The 22,420-nt window shown below is 39.4% G+C and overlaps 1 protein-coding gene across 1 annotated transcript in view; it reads left to right on the forward strand.

Annotated features, from left to right (window-relative positions):
• Positions 1-15,393, forward strand: part of LOC124790075 (proliferation marker protein Ki-67-like) — a 99,540-nt gene extending 84,147 nt beyond the window's left edge. Inside the window, exons 10-11 of the mRNA XM_047257641.1 lie at positions 1,087-5,486; positions 11,199-15,393. Coding sequence (XP_047113597.1) covers positions 1,087-5,486; positions 11,199-11,274 — 4,476 coding nt within the window. The 3' untranslated portion in view covers positions 11,275-15,393. The remainder of the gene's footprint in view (positions 1-1,086; positions 5,487-11,198) is intronic.
• The last annotated feature ends 7,027 nt before the right edge of the window (positions 15,394-22,420 follow it).

A 22,420-nucleotide genomic window follows, 5' to 3' on the forward strand; every position in this document is an offset into this window, starting at 1 on the left:
AATAACATTATAACATCCTGGACTTTCCATTGTCTGATCTTCTTGTGCGATAGATCTATATAAGGTGACAAATTGTGTGTATCTGGAAATTGTCTAAAGCCATCACTTGCACAACAAGACTGTAAACACCAGGAAAAAGTGACAGAGGAATAAGGCACTCTCATAAAAATCTATATTGTGCTGTTGTTTCTCTATCATTACAACAGTATTTTTGATTTCTTTCAAAGCTGTTGCAGTCATTTTGATGTAAGTAACAGGAAATAAGGTCTCTTCTTTTTTCTTTTCTTTTTCAAAGTAGTCTCTTACGGAGTATATGAATTTATAAGCCTGGCTGTGTAGAATGCGTTCTGTTCTCCATTTCTGTGTGTGTTGGGCTTGCACCACGTGTCACACTGGACATGGTTTAAAATGAAACTGAAGTGAATAAACAATAAATAAGAAATTAACTACAGTTCATCGTTAGACAGGTGATGACAGCTCCAGTTACACTTAAGACACTTGCTGATACGTTGCAGGCATACATGCCTGTTTGTTTTACAATGCGGCAAAGTGACTAGTGCTATGTGCTCAAACGAAGTCCCTTGCTAGGCAATGAAACAACATTATTAATCTGTCATTACCAAAGATTTTGCTCCCAGATCATAGAGCATTGAATTTGTTTGGTAGGAGTGGAAACCAAATCCCTGTTAGGCATTCTAATTTTTTTTAAGTATGTGGTTTCCATAAATCTAAGAAAAGTGCAAAGTTATATACTTCATAAAGGACACTGCCAATTTCCATCCACTTGTCTCCATTTGGAGCTAGAGCTGTCTAATGATTTTGATAGCTCTCATTTCCGGTTTGGAACGGAATTGTTTATTATTCTGTCCAGTCTAGGCTCTGTGCTCACTTTGGTTGATATTTGTTGCCTGAAAATGTATACAGCATTCATTATAGTTTTTGTGAGTGTTAATTGTTTTCATTTGTCATGTTTCTTGCAGCTGAATTTTATTTTCTTCCCTCTGATACTTACAGTTGGAATAAATTCTATGGTGCTTTGAAAAAGGTCCTGTTTTGCTTAATATTTCCCATTTTTTTGTGTTTCAGGCTTCTGTGAAAGGAATAAATTCCACTGGGCATGTTGATTCACCGGAGACAATAATAATCCATGGCAAACAAAGTATGGCCTTGAAAAGAACAATTCAAAAAATTAAGGAAGAAAGTGAATCTCAGAAAATTACAGCCACAGCTCCTAAGTTTGAAGACACAAAAGATGTTGAAACTTCAGTTTCAGCCAAAGAGTCATCTCGTGAAATGAACACCAGGAAAAGTGTCAGCTTCTCACCAGCACCACAAGTGGTGGCATTTGCAGCTTCAAGACGAATAAGTACACGTAAATCCATGAAAATTCCTAATATCACAGAAGAGAATTGTGGCTTACTTTCGCCAAACGAGTCGAATTTGTTGGAGACACTGCCTAACCGAAAGACTAGTATATTAAAAAAATCATCTTCAGTAGAAACACGCCCAGAACTAATGGAAATCGATGATAATTCTTCTGCAATAACTAATTTGGAAAGTGTTCGTAATAGTTCTGTTGTATCAAGTACTCCTGTCAGAGTTTCAGAAAGGCAGAAAGGTAGAACACCTTCACAGTCACCAAGCACTCCCAAGATGAAGGTTACGGTGGGAAAATCTTCAAAGTGTGTGTCAGTAACCAACCAGAGTCCGGAAGCATTAAATACAAGCATTGTGTCGCAGGCAAGCAGTACGTTTGATTTTGACGCTGTCACTACTCCCTGTATATCAGTTGAAAAACTAGTTTCACCCTTAAATACCACCAGTTCAAAAAAACAAATAAACAGCGATTCAGCTAAAAGTAATGTTAACATTTCTGCACAAAAAATATTCAAAGATCTTGTAGCAGATAAAGTTATCGACACTAGTAAATGGCATTACCATGATACGAACGCAGCAACCAGTGCAACTGATGCCAGCAATTGGACAGGTTCGGAGCCCTTGGCCATGTCATCAAGCAGGAAAAGTGATCGAAGATCAGTGTCATTTCCTGTAAATCGTTACTCCACAAGGAAATCACAAGGTAAAAGAAGTTCTGAAGAGGTGCATGCATCCTCAAACACAACTGCTTCTGAGCTCAATCAGCATGATGTGGCCTCACCGTCCAAAAAAAGAAAAGTATCAGTTAACACACAAGAAGAGTCATTTATTTCTAAAGATGCAGGTGGCTTTCTTGTAAACAAACTTGAGCAGCTTCCGGGTGTAGCAGTAGCATCATCGCCAAAGATCGACAGAAATAGTGGAAGGGTTCATAGAATATCTCGGCAGCCAGTGATTGTTGACTCAAATGATATTGAAGATGCCAAGAAAGATTTAAGATCTTCTAAGACATCTTTACCTGATGCTTCGCTCAGCAAAGGATATGTTAAACAGCAGTCTCCCTCTGTTAGACAAAGAAAGTCTACAATTAATGATTTAAGAGATGTTACAGGTGTCAGAAGACTATTTGACACTACAAAGAAACAAGGATCTCCTGCAAATGATCTTACTGATGTGAGAGGTGTAAAACAGCTTTTAAAAACTCCAAAGCAGCAGAAACTGCCAAAGAATGATTTGACAGATGTTAGAGGTGTAAAACAGCTGTTGAAAACTCCAAGAACACAGAAATCACCACGAAATGACCTTACTGATGTAAGAGGTGTGAAAAGACTACTCCGGTCTCCATTACATCATCAGAAATCACCACAGAATGATCTTACAGATGTGAGGGGGGTGAAAAAGCTTTTCAGATCTTCCAAAAAACAAATATCTCCCAAGAATGATCTAACTGATGTAAGAGGTGTGAAAAAATTGCTTCAGTCTCCGAGGCGACAGAAATCTCCACAGAATGATCTCACTGATGTGAGAGGTGTGAAAAAATTGCTTCAGTCTCCGAGGCGACAGAAATCTCCACAGAATGATCTCACTGATGTGAGAGGTGTGAAAAAATTGCTTCAGTCTCCGAGGCGACAGAAATCTCCACAGAATGATCTCACTGATATGAGAGGTGTGAAAAAATTGCTTCAGTCTCCAAGGCAACAGAAATCTCCAAGGAATGATCTCGCTGATGTGAGAGGTGTGAAAAGGTTACTCCAGTCTCCTAGGCAACAGAAGTCTCCACAGAATGATCTCACTGATGTGAGAGGTGTGAAAAGGCTACTCCAGTCTCCTAGGCAACAGAAATCCCCACAGAATGATCTCACCGATGTGAGAGGTGTGAAAAGGTTACTTCAGTCTCCTAGGCAACAGAAATCTCCGCAAAATGATCTAACTGGTATGGAAGGTGTGAAAAGATTACTTCAATCGCCTAGGCAACAGAAATCTCTGCAGAATGATCTCACTTATGCAGGAGATGTGAAAAGGTTAGTTGAACCTGAGTCCCATAAAAATACTAACCCACCTCGAACTCGCAGGGGTAAAGTGCAAGTTACTGGTGGAGATACTATGGTCTCAGATGAAAAGCAGCAGAAATCTGAAACAGCAAACAACTTGGAGCAGAGAGACTTACTTATTATGTCTAGTGCTGGGCACACATCACCTAATGTTACGAATGTACCTCAGACACGCAGGACTAGAAAACAAGCTGTCGCTAAGGAAATGATTAATAGTAATCTTCAGGCTTCGGCTGAGAGTACATCATCACCTAGGACCCTCAGGGGAAAGAAGGTTACTGTTACAGTTTCAAAGTCAAGTGAAGAGGTAAAATCTCAATCTGTTGTGGAAACTGACATTTCCGTAGAAGTATGTGAACAAAACGACTTGTTTGTTCATCCCACCAAGCTTGCTTCATTAGACACTGCCTCTTCACCTAGAACTCGCAGGGGCAGAAAACAAATCATGAATAATAAAAAAGTTGAGGTGGAATTAGAGCAATTTCGTGATGTGTTGCAGAAGCATGAAGAGGATGTTTTAATTAAAACTAGTCAGCTTGTTTCAACTGCCGCTGTTTCTCCACTTAAAACTCGAAGGGGTAAAAAATATATTGAAAAAAGTAAAGAGCAGGATGAAGATCTGAAGTCAGTTTCTCATAGCAGCAAACTTAAACCTGAAGTAGAAACGCACAAATTGACACAAAATCAACAAGAAATGCAGTCTGTTAATGACGGTGAAACTGCTTCACTAAAAATACGTGGTGGTAACAGAGGAGATGTTTCCAAGCAGCAGAGGAACAAAGCTGTAACTTCACTGAGTGGTAATAACAGTGCAGAATCGAGAGAGAGTGACACTTTGTCACCCAAGCCTCAACAGAAAAGAGTAATTTTTGCAGATGTATTACATGCATCTTCACCAAGTAACAGTCCTTCATCAAGGACACGCCGAGCTAAAAAGCAGGTAGTTAATGAGGAATCTGAAAAAAAAGGTGGTTTAAAAGCTGGTGACCAGTTATTGTCAGATGAGTGTGACAAACCAGTGGGTAAGCGTCACCAGAGAAAATTAGTGAATGCAGATAGTGTGGAATGCAGCCCCTCAACTATTTCTGGCCAGTCCAGAACCCGAAAGGGAAGAAAATTTCATGCTGCTACTGTGAGTGAGGAGTTGAAATTACCTTTCAAAACTCCAAGCCCCCGTAATTATAAAACAGATGGCACAACAGCTATAGCAGAATCGGAACAAAGTAAAGTAAGTGACTGTGTATTCATGGATTCTAATACTATCAGCCCACTGAAACCAAGGAGAGGTAGGAAAGCTGGAACTGTAACAGTTTCTTCCACTGCGGAAATGAGAGAGAGAACAGAAATAAATAGGAATCTTGATAAAAACATTGCAACATCTGTTGCTCACACGTTAGACACAGGTCTTGCTGACAACAGCACATGTGAGGTACCTGTCGTGGCTTCCTCAAAGAGAACATTACGTGGAAAAAAAGAAAATGTTACTCAGCTTGCTGTAACCACTATACCTTCATCAGATAAAAGTGAAACTGAAGAGAGGAACAGTGTAAAACGTACAAGAGGAGGTAGAAAACGTGCAGTAAATCTAGAGAATGGTTCTTCAGCTGTGAGTATACAAATAGGTTCTAGCAAAGATACAGCTATTATTGACAGTCCTCCACCTAAGAGGTCGCGGAGGGTCAGAATTCGTGGTGACATGGAAGAAGGGAAGCCATCTTCTCGTTCAGAGTTGATTGAGCTAAACAGTACACAGACAGAAACAGAATCCACAGACGACAGCATTGAAAAGCGGTTACATGGTCTTACTCACAGAACAAGGCAGGCTACAGTCTGTGATGCATCCAAAATTGTTGATCAACCAGATGAAGCTAGTGAAGAGAGAACTTCAAGCAGGAGACGTGGGGTGAGGCAGCACAAGAAAGACACAAATAAAAATGAACTTGGAAATGGGCAAAGTACAGATGAAGCAGAGCAGAGAAGTACACGGAGTAAAAGGAAGCTTGTTCAGGAGACTGGTGAAAGATCTCCGAGAAAGAAGAAAAACACACAATCTGATAGGTGAGTGCATGGCAGTAGCAAGTAATATAATTTGTAACCCCCATTTCATTATTACCTCTGTGGTGGAATTGTTTTCTTTTTTTAAATAATAAAGCGTTATATATCCTTACTGTCTTCAGAATTAAACAATTTGTCATGTGGCACCACCTCGTTAAATTGAAAACGCGATCATAAGCTAGAGAAACTAGGGTAAACCACACATTTATTGGCACTTTAGGATGATATTTGCAGGATAAATTATATATCCTCAACACTTAGCTTGCTTGAAGTATAATTCTAACACACACCATTCTAGCATCTAAAGTAACATTGTACGACAACTACAAAAGTTTTATAATTTTTTCCATATGAAATAAATTACTTAAATATGTAAAATTTTACCAGTTATTGTCTCAATTTTCCAGTAGTTGGCATCCACATTATACCAGTCATTGTCTCCCCCAATTTATATCGATCTTTATTATTATTTCTTTCTTTTCTCAGACGTTATGTCTGGTCAAAAATGGAAAGTGACGCGGACCTTGATCAAGCGTGACTTCCTTTTAACTGTACGGTATATGTTATATTGCATTTAGGAACTTTCGGGTAATTGAACATGTATCAATAATTACGGATTTCTGTAGTTGTATATACAAGTTTGGATGTAGCTGTATTGCATTGATGTAGTGGTGGATATTGTATGGTATGACTCCTATAGTTAATAGTATAATTGGTATAATGTCAACTTCATCCTGATGCCACATGTCCTTGACTTCCTCAGCCAGTTGGATGTATTTTTCAATTTTTTCTCCTGTTTTCTTTTGTATATTTGTTGTATTGGGTATGGATATTTCGTTTAGTTGTGTTAATTTCTTCTTTTTATTGGTGAGTATGATGTCAGGTTTGTTATGTGGTGTTGTTTTATCTGTTATAATGGTTCTGTTCCAGTATAATTTGTATTCATCATTCTCCAGTACATTTTGTGGTGCATGCTTGTATGTGGGAACGTGTTGTTTTATAAGTTTATGTTGTAAAGCAAGCTGTTGATGTATTATTTTTGCTACATTGTCATGTCTTCTGGGGTATTCTGTATTTGCTAGTATTGTACATCCGCTTGTGATGTGATCTACTGTTTCTATTTGTTGTTTGCAAAGTCTGCATTTATCTGTTGTGGTATTGGGATCTTTAATAATATGCTTGCTGTAATATCTGGTGTTTATTGTTTGATCCTGTATTGCAATCATGAATCCTTCCGTCTCACTGTATATATTGCCTTTTCTTAGCCATGTGTTGGATGCGTCTTGATCGATGTGTGGCTGTGTTAGATGATATGGGTGCTTGCCATGTAGTGTTTTCTTTTTCCAATTTACTTTCTTCGTATCTGTTGATGTTATGTGGTCTAAAGGGTTGTAGAAGTGGTTATGAAATTGCAGTGGTGTAGCCGATATATTTATATGAGTGATTGCTTTGTGTATTTTGCTAGTTTCTGCTCGTTCTATAAAGAATTTTCTTAAATTGTCTACCTGTCCATAATGTAGGTTTTTTATATGTCGATAAATCCCCTTCCTCCTTCCTTTCTGCTTAATGTGAATCTTTCAGTTGCTGAATGTACGTGATGTATTCTATATTTGTGGCATTGTGATCGTGTAAGTGTATTGAGTGCTTCTAGGTCTGTGTTACTCCATTTCACTACTCCAAATGAGTAGGTCAGTATTGGTATAGCATAAGTATTTACAGCTTTTGTCTTGTTTCTTGCTGTCAATTCTGTTTTCAGTATTTTTGTTAGTTTTTGTCTATATTTTTCTTTTAGTTCTTCTTTAATATTTGTATTATCTATTCCTATTTTTTGTCTGTATCCTAGATATTTATAGGCATCTGTTTTTTCCATCGCTTCTATGCAGTCGCTGTGGCTATCCAATATGTAATCTTCTTGTTTAGTGTGTTTTCTCTTGACTATGCTATTTTTCTTACATTTGTCTGTTCCAAAAGCCATATTTATATCATTGCTGAATACTTCTGTTATCTGTAGTAATTGGTTGAGTTGTTGATTTGTTGCTGCCAGTAGTTTTAGATCATCCATGTATAGCAAATGTGTGATTTTGTGTGGGTATGTTCCAGTAATATTGTATCCATAATTTGTATTATTTAGCATGTTGGATAGTGGATTCAGAGCAAGGCAGAACCAGAAAGGTCTTAATGAGTCTCCTTGGTATATTCCACGCTTTATCTGTATTGGCTGTAAACCATTACTCAATGATACATCCCTTACCTATTTTTACTTATATTTCAATTATTTAAATATATAATGTTATCAATCACTTATTTATATGTTAATGAACAAAAACAATAATATTATGTATACCATGTATCCAAAAATGTTGTGTACAATAAATAAAATAAAGATGTCAACCTCTGGCTGATGAAGGGGACTGAGATAAGCCTTAAAACAGCCCGCCTTCTCCCCTCAGGAGAAGGAACGAAACTTGCTTAATGAAAAAAATAAATTTAAAAAAATTCCTCCTCTGTGCTCAGGATAGGCACTAGCGTTTGGGATGTTTTGGTATATTTATTACTCTTGATCCTGGAATCCCATACATTCTGGACACTGCTTTAACTCTTTGACTGAGAGGTCTTACTTTTCATCTTGGAGTGCTTTCTGAATGCTTTCTTCGCTGTACGAATCTTTTCACCTAGGACCCTTATTTCATTCAGTTTACTTATGTAATGAAGAAAAAGATGCAGAAAAATGTTAAAATCATTGCCCATTATTGGTTAATAATTTTCCAGTTATTGGCACACAATTTTCTAGTTGTTGGCACTGTGCCATTTACTGGTTACAGTTATCATTTGAAGTTGCTGTTTATACAGATAATTTATTTCCCATTCTTATCAAGATTAAAATGAATTTCACTGTGAAAGCTAATCAGTGCAAAATGCCAGTTGCTGGCACCTGGTGCCAATTATTAAGATTTACAGGCTTTGCAAAATCCAGTTATTGGCACTGCTTAAACTTTTACACTTCTGAAGTTAGAATGTTTGAATTTATTCTAGTAACTCCACATTGATGGAAATTGATGTCCATGGTATCATAATTTTGAAATATGAGATGTTCACACAGTTACAGCCCTTAATATACGGCAATATTTCTAAACTTCCTCTTAGAAAATCCTTTCTAGTACAGGGAAAATTCTAATAACCTTCATAGAAATGTCCTTGGAGAGAAAGCCACAAGATGATGACCATAAGAGAATGAAAATTACCTTAGAAGTGAAACATAAGATCATTGAAAAATGCAAATGCGGTGTGAGTGTTGCTGATTTAGCACACATGTGCAATCGGTCTACATAAACTATTAACACTATGCCCAAGAACAAGGACAAGATAAGAACGTAGAGGCTTCAAAGGTAGTGACAAGAGTATCTAAACAGTGGTTTTATATTCTGGATGATGTCGAAAGGTTGCTCCTTGTATGGATAAATAAAAGCAATTTCAAGGTGACACTATTAACGAGAACATCATTTGGGAGAAGGTGAGAATAAGTTTTGCTGACCTTGTTACAAAGACACCAGAATCAACAGCAGCCGAAGAAGTGTTTAAGGGAAGCTGTGGGTGATTCAAGAAGTTCAGAAAAACTGGTATCCACAGCATTGTGAAGTACAGCAAAGCAACAAAAAATTTAAGATTCAAAGTATTGGCAATTGCTGGCCAGTGCTTTCTCCCAGCTTAAGGACGACATACTAATCCCGCAGTGTATAAACTAGGGATCTTTTGAGGAGGCGGGTGGCATGAATTGATCCAATTTTGCAATTGTTCATATGACTGTAAGTGCTAGTCAGCTAGGTCGTGTCATAGATTGAGAAAGGTGGCGGTCAGAGGGAGGAATATTTGGAGAATACAGCAGGTGGGGTAGAACTTCCCATTTCCAAGTATGTTTTGATGGGATTTTCGATATGGGGCTATGCACTATCATGCTGCAAAACCATCTTTTCATGTCTATCACTGTATTGTGGTAGTTTGTCTTTAAGTGCTCGGCTCAAACACATCAATTGCTTTCGATAACAATCTCCTGTGATTGTTCCCGTCGGTTGCAAAGCATCGAAAGCTTCCTCTCTTTCACAACCATGCCGATCTTAAATGTCAGAATCGCCGTTCTTGAAGAATGGAAACCATTTTCTGCAAAGTTCTGTCACTAACAGGTGTCTCATCATAGGTCTTACCCAGCTTCTTAGAAGCCTCAGCCACAGATTTCTTCATACCAAAGCAGAAAATTAAAGCCTCCCGCAGATGACTAGAATTGGGCTTGTAAGTTGACATATTCAGTCGAGAATAACTTTAAGATGCAATCAAAAATCTTCTAATATTTTGTTTGCATTATGTTCTCAAATGCCTAAACTTACTGTATGACACGACCTATGACTTGTACCACTACTTTCCACTAATGCCATCTACTGCAAAACGGCGGAAGCAGTCGCAAATAAATTTGTAGACACAATAAATTTATCAAGATACAATTTCTGCCTCCAAACACCACTCATTTATTCTCGAGCATTGCTTTGAGTTGACTCTGGGAGAGTTTTGTAAATATCACTTAAATGTCTTTGTCTGCATTAAAATGTTTGCAAAGGCAAGGGAAAGGGTTAGCAACTCTCTGAGTTGTCGAATGTGACTCTGAGGCATTTGAGTCATCACTTGTGGAGCCTGTAGGAGATTGTGTGTCTTTGGCCAAGAGCACGGGTCTGAGAGATAACAGTATTGATGAGCTTGTAGATCATCTCAGCCAAGAAATGACCACAGAAGAACTTACGGAGTTGCAGTATGTCTCACAGCAGGATGTTGTGGAGAGGAGTTCTGAGGAGGAGACAGTAACAGCAAAGCAGGAATCTTCTGGCTCAATAATAAAAATGCTGAAAGCATGGGTCTCTGTTGCTTCGTTCGTTGAAAAATCATCATCCCAATAAAGTAGTGGTGACACGCACAACAAATTCATATGACTATACTGCTGTGTTGCATTTTTGTCAAGTGTTGAACCATTGGTAGAAACAAGTATATATAGGTAGCTCCCTAGTAAGAGTTACTTACGTATCATGAACAATAAAGTACATAATACTGTATGTATAATTTTCTTTGAATAAATGGCATCAATAAGAGAGAACGTTTAGGGCTTTTTTGCATGGAATGCATTATTGTATTATACATTAATTTATATGGGATAAATTGTTTCACTTAACGAGTATTTTGCACTAAGAGTGAGAGTCCGGAATGACGTGCTTGCTATGCGAGGTTCCACTGTAAATGGTATTTAAGGATCTTAGTTATTAGTTTTGATAGTTGGTGTGAAATAAATGCATAAAGTAATTGGTATCAAATTAATGACTAAATTATTAATTTTGAAATTCATCATTATTTTATTGCAAGTTTCAGTTGAAGGATATTAATTAATGAACTACATTGATCTATCTCAGCAGTTGACAGTAGGTATGTGCCTAAATTCAATGATACAGGTTTCATGCTGTCAGACATATTGCGACTTATGTAATTAATTGATTGATTAATAATTTAAGAACATCTGATAAATCATTTGGCGGTAATTGTTGAGTGCGTGGTGTTTTCTGTCTTAAGATATTTGATTTATTACAGTGACAACATTGGTTATTTTTTGTATGTGTGGATGTTAAAATTCGTATTTGTAAAAGAAATTTCACATCACTAACATGTACACATGTTGTGTTGCAGATTATTGGATGTCTCTTCAGAACCCAGAGTTGTCTCACCTAGAGCAACAAGACAACGTAGAAATCGTCGCACGTGACCTTCCTTGGCCTTCTGTTCCAGTACAAATATACATGAGTGACCTAACCTCTATGGTGTTTTTTTTTTTTTAATTGTCAATTCAGATTATATTTTAAATACGACAATAGGTTTATTTCTGTGTAACAGATGTAGTTATATTACAAACTGTACATATATTAGTAGGTTGTAGCTAGTATTGTGGAATTTTTGTTTTAATAATAAGACCTAGACCATTGGGGTATTATTTTTACTTCCCATGGATTATTGTACTCTTGTAATGACTGTCGTGTGTAATTAACCCTCAATAGTCATCCATTTTAAGTATTAGTCGAGGCTAAATACCTCTAGCGTACTTCAGCTGACTTTAAATTTTATTTGAAAAGTTATTGGATTTGAATATAGTTTTAAGTGTTAAAGACCTCACCCAAAACATATATTTCTTTAGCGCGTTGAAGTTTGAACTGAACGGAGACTACATGTTCAGATTGTATGCAAGCTAGAGAGAAGATACCCACCAATACAGCTAATATTTTGTCATGGAGTATAGCCTTTTCCAAACTAAATATTGCATAGTAGTTCTTAAATTGTAATAAGGTTTTTAATATTACTTTAATATATAAGAACCATAGATGATTTAGAGAATTGTAATATTTTAAAGTGAAATAAGAACTTCTGTTTTCACTTATTTTTAAAAACACTGTAGCTGTTTCTTCTTCTTAATCATATTCTCTCATTGTTAATAGGCGCTGTCTTGGAGATCTAATTTAAACTGACTGTTCTGTTGTTGTCACCTGTCCTCACACCATTGTAGAATTCAAAAGTAATATTTCAGTTTTATTCACAATTTCTTCTATAATGTAAGCATTGTATAAAAGACTTAATTGTCTTTCCACTTTGGTTTATTCACATTTTGTAATGACTGTAATCACGTGTAAACTAATTGTTATTAATTTTTATTTCCTCCATGTTTCCAAATTTTTCTGTTTAGAATTGTGTGTGTACTTTGCTACTTTCAGTGGCAGATATTTTAACTATTACAGTTGGCATATGCTATGCTGTGTGTCCAGCTCCTACTCCCATGTTTTTGTTTCATCTATCTTCACTGGTTCATTATTATACATAACAAATATTTAAGCCAAATTTGGCATCTTGGAAGAGGTTTTGCCATTCTTGGGAAATGTGAACTCTTTAGTCAACCAGAGATATTAGATTTCTTTTATCAGCAGATCATCACTTATAAAGGGAACATATTAATTGAAGATTGAGCAGAGTATTGCATACCATTTTCATATTACATGTAGTGTTTTTAGAAATGTGGATGGGTGAGAAGATCCTTACACACCACACCACACAATTTAAAACTGTACTTCATTGAAGTATGTACTTACGTTTGATGTTGGGTGTATCACACAGTCTTGTATGGTGCAATGTCTTTTTATATAACAACATTGTAATGTATTGGTTTTGTATCTCCGGCATAAATCAGTGTTAATGAATTAATGATGCACTACTTCCAAGAATTTAAAAGTAGTTGTAAGTTTACATATAGCATTGTTAAATTTAAAAATCCAAAAGGGTGTAAATATTGTAGGTATTTATTGCCACAGTGAGACATTAGTTTCACTATCATTTTAAAGTAAAGTGCAGACATATTGTGTTTATGTGGAAATAGGTGCAAGGTATTTTATGAGAAAATTTTGAAACACAATAACTTGGTTGCTTGCACAGTTACATACGTGAAGGGATCGGAGAGATAGTCTTAAGCCACATGTAACTAGTTTTGATATACAGCAACAGTCCATGTTCCCTGGACAGCTATAAATGTTCAGTACAAAATAGAAATCTTCTTGGTTTTGTACATAATAGTTTATTACCTCGCCAGGTGTGTAGTAAAATACTCGACTCTATGCATTGTAATTATATTGAATCATTTTACTTAAGATATAGTCAGTAGTGGCTTATTACTTTCTCCCAGAAAAGAATGTAGAATGCAAAATATGAATTTGTAAGGAATTATTTTGAACTACACTAAAAACAGTGACCAGTGTATATAATTTTTACATATTTATATATGTGCAAAGGTCCTTCAGATTAATAAATTATTTTAGTGACTTAGCTACATCAAGAGAGTTCCTCTAACTCATAATTGTTCACATTATTTCCAATAGATGACTGAAAGAAGTGTTAGTTTGCTGCAGATATGTACGCCATGAGAGATAGTACACCATAATTTTTTTCCTGCATAATCAGAAGTGGCTTTCGGCTTTCTATATTTTACTGGCAGCTGAAATGGGTATGGTTCAGTAAGCCTTCATTTCTTTTCCTCATAATATGGATATCCACTGATGCAAGGGCTCCTTCGTCAGAATAGCAGTGCTCCACACTTTGGTTGAATAGCTTCACTGAAATGAATGAGATCTACGAATGTGAGTAAGGTGTGTTTAGAGATTGCCTTAAGATTATCCAACACCCAGACGTCTTAGATTTGGCACTTTGGTCAGAATGAAATTTTTTATTGTATTTTACTACCATAACTTCATTGCAGACACAATCACAATTCCAAAGGACAGTAATGTTGGGCAGATTTAAATCTTTTGGTAACAACGAGAGAGACTTCCAAAGCACAAAAGACCAAATTCTTTCTCTACTCCTTGCTGTTACCTGATTATGTGGAAAGGTTTTGTTAGAGGATTAGTTAACTTCAAATATTTTATCAAGCAGCTCTGAACTTCATCTGAACCCCTTTATCTTTCTCACTCCATAGAAATACATATCCCTTTCTGATCCACAGTTGTGGATACTGCAATCTCTCCATACTATAATCTTGTCAAATGGTAGATCAACTGTTTGGATGTGGGGAACATTTATTGTTTAACTGTAAAACCCATCGTAATTTAGACATTACATTCTTCAATCTTCTTGCCTGTTCTGTAACCCAAGAACCCTTGAGAAAGCTTCCTTGCAAATCATGCCTTTCATTCCATATGTCTTAATGTTATTTAAAAATGTAAGAACTGTAGATTACACTTTGTGGGTAATCCTTTTTGGAATAGCTATGAAAGAAAGATAAAATAGAATGAAATAAAATTACTCGTAAGATACTAGTCAATTTATCTTTATAAAACAAACGTTCACATTTGATACCATATTTATGCAACTTGTCAGGTAAGTATTCTGGGCGTTAAAATTTTCTGTATCCAAAAAGAATAAAAAAATATTTTCTTCTTTCCCATGTAGTTTTATGTAGCACTTGGTCCAGCAGGTACACGAACTTCCGAAAGAGGTTCCATGGACAGTCTTATTTTGAAAACCCACACCACTGACCAGTTTGAGATTTGACTGCCCCCCCCCCCCCCCCCCTTTCAAAACAAATACTTCAGTGTTTAGCTTTTCCTGAATATTTAGGTTTGTGACATGATTCTTTGTTCACAGTACTTATTCCATGCTGTAAAAAGAACAAAATAGTCTCAGAACTTGGTTGAGATAGGTGTAAGGCACACAAAATACTGCTAAAATGGCATCCATGAAAAATATTTGTGTTATTAAAACTATATTATTACAGCATTAAGTAGTCTTTGAAGTATGCCCATAAAATTTTCCCACTACCACAAAAAACACATTCAAATGTGTGAACAACATTAGAACAACGATGATTACCAGTAAATACTAGTACATACAGAAATGTTATGAGCTGGAACTGTAGCTCAATGGATGCCGGGATTCATCACTGTCAGTATCAAAATGTCCACGTTAGTTTCCACTACTCTCATTGGCAACTATTCGTTAAATATGTGAACAAGGTTCAGATGCTCCTGAGCTAGCTGCCATTTTGCTGTGATACGTCTGTCTTCTAAAAATACCACCAGATGGCAAAGTACAAAACTTCACTGCCATTTCCTGCCATCTGTTGCAAAAAGACTGAGCTTTATTGAGAAAATATGAGGGTATTTTTAAAAATGTCATTGCATGGAAAAACTCAATTTCGAAAAAATTGTGGCTTAAGACAGTCTCTTTGACCCCTTCATATTTTTGATTGGTGTGTGTACTAGTAACGTGTAGTGCAATCTGAAAATGCTCACAAATTGTGTAAATAAAAAAATTTAATAGTTATTTTATTCATTAAAATTTGTCTTGTTAAGATGTGTGTTAACGATTTCATGGCACCCTGTTTTATTTACATAAAAATAAATTTTATTAAATCGGTCATTAATTGCAACATGTTCCATTAGTTCAATAACTGGCAGAGCAGATAAGCATGTTACCAAATCAAGAATTCATTGGTCAACACATTTGATCATTCTGCAGTTGGTCTATAGACAGTGATATTGCAGTAGCTGTAGAAATTTACATTTTGCGGGGTTACATTGATAGCATGTTACTAGTATTGTATCAAATGCTTCCTTAGAAAATACTATGTAGTCTTAAAAAATTTTTAAGAGTTGAAGTCACATTCTAACAAAATCTTAATGTGTGTGTTCTGTACTTAAATAATACTGACATCCCTAGCCAGAACCCAGTCCTGCATACTGTTCCTGCGTTGTTGCTTGGCTCATGTAATCCCCCACAATGGCCTTACCATCAAATTACCTATCTCTAGCTGCCATCCCTCCTTCTGTAATGACCTCCACCTGTTCAGATTGTGCCAATCCTTAGCCCTCATCAACAGTCCTGCAGTACTGTATCAACCAAGCCCAAACCTCCTTGCAGTACCTTCTCTCCAGCCAAAAAATTCTTCTGCTATGCAATCCCAAATTCCTGGAACCCATAACACACATTGAAACTCTTGCCTTCCAGGAACTAGAGTAACATGCACACCACCACCTCAAAAAGTTCTCCACCCTGTTTCCTATTCCCACCTTGGAGTACTGCTGTCTGCCCCCTCTACAACCACCTCCAAACCTCCCCCACATCCCTTCATAGCCAACAAACCATTTCTTGCAGACCAACTACATTTATGCCACCCTCCAAAACTCCTCTTGCCACCACACAATCTAGAATCTAAACAGACCTGACACACAGTCATGAACCTTACTCCCAGAAGCCTTAGCCCCACATAAATATCAGTCCTTTCCAAAGGCCTCACTTTTTGCCCCATTTCCAGATTCAATCCTGCAGGACTTGTTAAAGACCTCCCAGTCTCTACAGTGGATACACTTTTTTGTCACCAACCCTACAAATCAGACTCAACCAAAGACAAATGTGGAGCCCTGCCTAACTCAGTTCATTCCTCCATTCAAATGTGATCAACCCCCATTGCCCCGAAATCACCCCATGTTAATCTTCCTTGATCTCGAACCTTGCCTCACCATCATGCCCCAAATCCCTAAACATGCAACCTAACCTTACATCCGCAGAAGAAACTGCAGTCCATCTTAAAACTGATCCTGATCTTATAATACTACCTGCAGATAAAGGCTCCACCACTGTTGTTTTGAACCACAAGGGTTATCTGGCAGGACTGTCAATTCTCAGATACATCCACCTACAAACCTTGACCCCATTCCAGCAGGATCTCCAGTTACTCCTCAAATCCATAGGCACTTCCAAAACCTCTCCCTGGTGTCCATCTCTCTACTCACCCCTACCACTCCTCACCTTCTACATGCTTCCTAAAATCCATAAACCCAACCACCCAGGATGTCCCATTGTGGCTGGTTACAGTGCCCCCACTGAGAGAATCTCTGCTGTTGTCGACCAACATTAACATCCCTAATGTCCATGGCCTTACTTCTGTTAAACACTACCTTTCCAAACCCCTGACAGATTTCAAACCAACTACCCCATTCCTAGTCACGATGACCAACTATATCCTCACCCTCAATTACTTCTCCTTTGAAGGCATTACCTACAAACAAATCCACAGCACAGCTGCGGGCACCTGCATGGCACCATCTTATGCCAACCTTTTCATAGGACATCTGAAAGAATCCTTCATAAATACCCAGAATCCTAAACTCCTCACCTGATTCAGGTTCATTGATGACATAATTTCAATTTGGATGGAGGGTGCGGACACCCTATCCACATTCCACCAGACCTTCAACTACTTCTCCATTTGCTTCACGCGGTTCTGTTCAACCCAACAAGCCACCCTCCTAGATGTTGACCTTCACCTCAAGGATTGCTACACCATTACCTCCATCCATATCGAAACTACTAACCACCAATACTACCTCCACTTTCATAGCTGCCCCCCATTCCATACCAAGAAGTCCCTTCCACACAGCCTACCGCTCTATGGTCGTCATCTGCAGTGATGAGCAGTCCCCCTCGAAATAGACTGAGGATCTTGCTGAAGCCTTCACAAACTGTAATTATCGTTCCAACCTTGTACAAAAACAAATCTGTGCGTAATCCTTCCAGTCTCCCCCCACCTCATGAAGTTGTACTGTCTGGCCACAAAGGAGCATTCCCCTCATAACTCGGTACCACCCAGGACTGGAGCAGCTGAATTACATTCTCCGGCAGGGTTTCAACTACCTCTCATATTGCCCTGAAATGAAAAATGTCCTGCCCACTATCCTTCCCACCCCTCCCACAGTGGTACTCCGCAGTCAACCAAACCTACAATATATACTTGTCCATCCCTACACAACACTTGCTCCCAACCCCGTACCTCAAGGCTCTTACCCCTGTAATAGAGCTAGACTCAAGATCTGTACATCCTCCCACTGCCACCTACTCCAATCCAGTCTTTAAACATCACGTATCCCATCAATGATGGCTACCTGTGAAACCAGCTAAGCTGCAACTGCTGTGCTGCATTCTATGTGGGCATGACAACCAGCAAGCTATCTGTACACATGAATGACCACCAAAACACTGGCCAAGAAACAAGTGGACCACCTTGTTGCTTAGTGCACAGCCAAACATGACATTCTTCATTTCCCTCCCACCCCCACCTTTTGTTAGTCATTCTCGTCACACATCCAATCCCTTCCTGTTCCCATTCCAGCACTAAACAGCCCTCATTCCTCCATCACACACAGTGTTTTTATTTCTCTCTTTTTCTGCTAACACCCTCTCCCCACCTCTGCTCCTTCTGTCTGCACATAACTGCCCTACCCTCCTTCCACCTCATCTTTGTGCTTCCCAACAGCATGTCACTGTCTGCCACACCTACCCTACTATCCCTCCCCATCCCAGCCTCCTCCTCACACGCACCCAGTTGCCACTCCCATCGTTCACTGATGCTGCTACTTGCAGTGTGGCCTCAGTTGCCCGAGACTGCGCTTGTGTGTGTGTCTCTCTCTCATCTGATTCCTTGAGTCATTTTGTAGCCATTATCATTCTTTGATTTTCTGCATTTCCTTAGAATTATCCCATGACTGCAATTACCTCTTACACATCATCATTGGCATTGAACACCAAACATGAAAGTAGGTCAGGTGCTTACGGCATTTGTAAGAGGTCTATTGCTGGAAATAGTGTCACAACATTGACATTATATTCCTCCCAGCTTGGAGGACTGCTATCTATTGCTGTGGCTATGTTGCGATTTGACTTCAGCCTAGGTGGTTGTGGTTTATAGATTAATTTATTAAGTTCCAAGACTAAAGGAATATTTTACTAAGCTGCTCTTTGTAGCTTCATGGTGCTGTTAGGTATTTTTTCACTCTTTGAGAACCAAACCTATGCCAAATGCTTTTGTGTGATGTAGACTGTGTAACACTTCTCTGTTCAGTCTGTGGGGTTACAAGAAGACCACACTGTGCAACTAGAAGCTGGGGGAGCAGTTTGCCACTGCTGTGGACCTGTTACAACACTGTACAAACACCTTTACAATTCATCAAAATGAGAGGTGTGATGTGCAGTTTCTGGTGTATGTTAAGTATAGTGTTGAAGACTTTGATTCTGCCTTGCTCTAGTATATTCTTGACGTGTGGTATGCCTGCATACAACACATTGTGAAGAATATGTAATATTACTGCTAGTCAGTGTCTTTTGCAATTCCACTTGCATAGGGAACAATGGGAGGATGAATATATACTTCTGTCATGAAATGATAATTAATGGACACCCTAGCTGCAAAGAGGTGTTGATATACTTTGTTGGGGACATGTTGAAAATGTGTGCCCCGACCGGGATCTCCTGCTTACATGGCAGATGCTCTATCCATCTGAGCCACCGAGGGCGCAGAGGATAGTGCGCATGTTAGGCGCACTACGAATGTAGCGGTGTGGACATGTTGGGAATGTGGGTCTCACGGGGAGCTTGCAAGGGATAAGTCCCTGCAGGAGCACTATCGTCTGTGCCCGCGGTGGCTCAGATGGATAGAGCGTCTGCCATGTAAGCAGGAGAACCCGGCTCCGACTCCCGGTTGGGCACACATTTTCAACATGTCCCCAACGAAGTATATCAACGCCTCTTTGCAGCTAGGGTGTCCATTTATTTCATTGTAACGAAAGCTGCATGGTCATCAACAGTAACTGTTCATTAGGGAACAGATACTACTTTCATATATACTTCTGTCAAGTAACTTTAAAGGTTCAAGCGTGGTAAATCTGTGTGACTTGTAGTCTGCAATGTGGTGAGTCAGCACTGTGGACATCCATTGAACTACTCTTTGATTATGTTGTCAAGTATTTGTTGGGTTAGCATTCCTGACTTCTGGTTGGTGTTAAATAGAGGGTGTGCTGTGTGGGAATCTTGGCACAGTTTTTGTTTTGTTAAATAAACATTTCTGCCCCATTCTATCCTACGACGTACTGACCAGTGGTCCTTGGGGTCATGCCTCCTCTTAGTGTAGTCAGTGTCTAACATCTTTGTGTAAAGATATATAAAACTCAGCATCCAACACATGTGCAGTGAGGTGTGGCATATGTGATGTGGGATGGTGCTGTGATGCCACTGATGTTCGGAATGGTATGGATATACTGGTGTTTAAATAAAGATGCAAGTGAAAACGTCTCCTTTTCATATTCTCCAACTACATATGACACTGATGGGTGTTTGACAACCAAACAGACAGCATCAATGGGCTATTCAGTTTTAAAATTAGGATGAGTGCTCTATAGTCTGACAGCCAGCAAACTAGAACTTACGGTAGCTGCTTTGTGTTATGTCTTCCTTTGCACACTGTGTCGTTCTTTAGTGGGTAGGGGAGTGAAGAACAGGTGAATTTCATGAACAGAGAATTCAGATATTTATACTACATATATCAAATGGTAAAAATAATACGTGACTTAGTTGCTGAAATGGCAGTGTCTGTTGCGAACAGTAGAATTGAATGTAGAAACATGTATAGATATGAGAGATTTATAAACCTGTCACTTTTCAATACAATTTCTATTCAGAAGACATCAAGCCCTGGCCCCTAGGAAATTCTGTGTGGGCTATACAACTGGCAAACACAAAATGGGGCTTAGTGCATGAATGAATTTAAGTATACCTACCGCTTGAGGTCTGGAAAAGGAATGATAGCCTCTCGTTGGCAGCAATGTAATCATTCTTGGCAGTATACTCATGCCATGGTGACAGCCATAGGGAACGTGGTGGTGTAATTGGCAGTGCATGTATGTGAAAATGTGGCTGACTGGACAGTGGCCAATACCTCACTGCTGCCTGCTCAGCTTGGAAGGTATGGGGGCAGGCTTGTGCCATGGATACTGATGAGGCTGGTTGCTTGGCTAGGGGCAGAGCAGCCTAACTTACATTCCAACACTGTGTCTTTGTGAGCACCAGGGAAACACCTCCAGAAAACCAGGTGCAGGTCGCATCCAATGCCACAGGCGGGGCATGGAAGGGGTTGCAGAAGGTGCTGGTGACTAGTCGATGGTGGTGGCGTTTGTGGGGTCTTGTCCAATTCTGCACACCATTGGCTGACGTTTCCTCAGTGCCTTCTCTGGTCTTCCGTTCGTCCTCATTGTTCCGGCACTTGCAGTTACACCAGAACCTTCCTCCCCTGCAAAACGACAGACCGTCGTCGTGTATGGAGTGCGACCACGTCAGGGATGCAGGAGTGTGGGCACCTCGATGGGCTGGAAGCTGTGGCTGCAGGGGACATCAAGCTTCAGGCCATACCCCCCCAACCGGCCTGCACTCTGGCGGAAACGCCCCCGGAAAACGACCAGAAGGGTATGCGTCCACCTCCTGCTGTTATGAACCAGATGAAGAAGGCGGCAAGTTGCTGTGGTGCAGGCAGGTCCAGCTCCATCGGTAGGTCGAGTGGAGGCGACTCCGTCTTCATGGGGTCATCCCATGGTGTTGTGATAACACCCTCTCATGGCAGCTGTGGCTGTGTTGTCCTCTGGACGCGTGGATCTGGGGGAAGAGAGACTGAAAGATTATCGTATACATGACAGAGGCGAAGTTGATTTTGATGGCAGTGCTGTAAACCATAGAGACCTGAAAGAAGATACATGCAAGCGCCAAGTTGACAGATGATCACGCCTTGCGCCTACTGTCTGCTGCCGCTAAAAACCCTGTAAAAGTCAATATCGTGCGGTGCGAAGCGATACTTGCGCCCTTCCTATGGCGCCGGATGCTGAGGAGGGTGGAGCAGAGTGCGATGGCGGCAGCCGTGATGCAATTCCGCCTGCGATGGTCTATCTCGTGGGTGCGAACGATACGAGGTGAGAAACAGTTGCAATGCTTGATCCCTGGTTGGTGCAGAGCGAAGTTTGGCCATCTGCTGCTTGGATGTTCTGAAAAAAACGTTCCACTTCGCCGTTTGACTGTCGATGGAACGGTGCACTAGTTAGATGCTGTATGCCATTGCATTCATAGAATGCTTCAAATTCATTTGACGTGAACTGAGGTCCATTGTCTGACACTATTACTTAAGGTAAACCTTCTAGGCAAAAAATCGATGACAACACCTGAATTGTGCTATGGGACGTTGTCGAATTTATTGGCACAGCAAAAGGAAATTTGCTACAAGAGTCAACCACAATCAGCCAGTGGGTGTTCCAAAGAGGTCATGCAGAGAGTATGTGCATACGTTGCCATGGCGATTGCGACTTTGGCCGAGCAGAGAATTTCTGTGGCCAAGTGGACAGATTTTCCATACATGTGTGACACTGTGAAGTCATCTGTTCTATTTTATTTGGGCGTCAATACCCTGCCAAGTTCAGTGTCTATGCGCTAATTGTTTCGTACGAACAATTCCCCGGTGTCCTTGGTAAAGTAACTGCAACACTTCTTTTTGCAGAGGTTTAGGGATC

Source organism: Schistocerca piceifrons, chromosome 3, assembly GCF_021461385.2.
Source record: "Schistocerca piceifrons isolate TAMUIC-IGC-003096 chromosome 3, iqSchPice1.1, whole genome shotgun sequence".
Classification (NCBI taxonomy): domain Eukaryota; kingdom Metazoa; phylum Arthropoda; class Insecta; order Orthoptera; family Acrididae; genus Schistocerca; species Schistocerca piceifrons.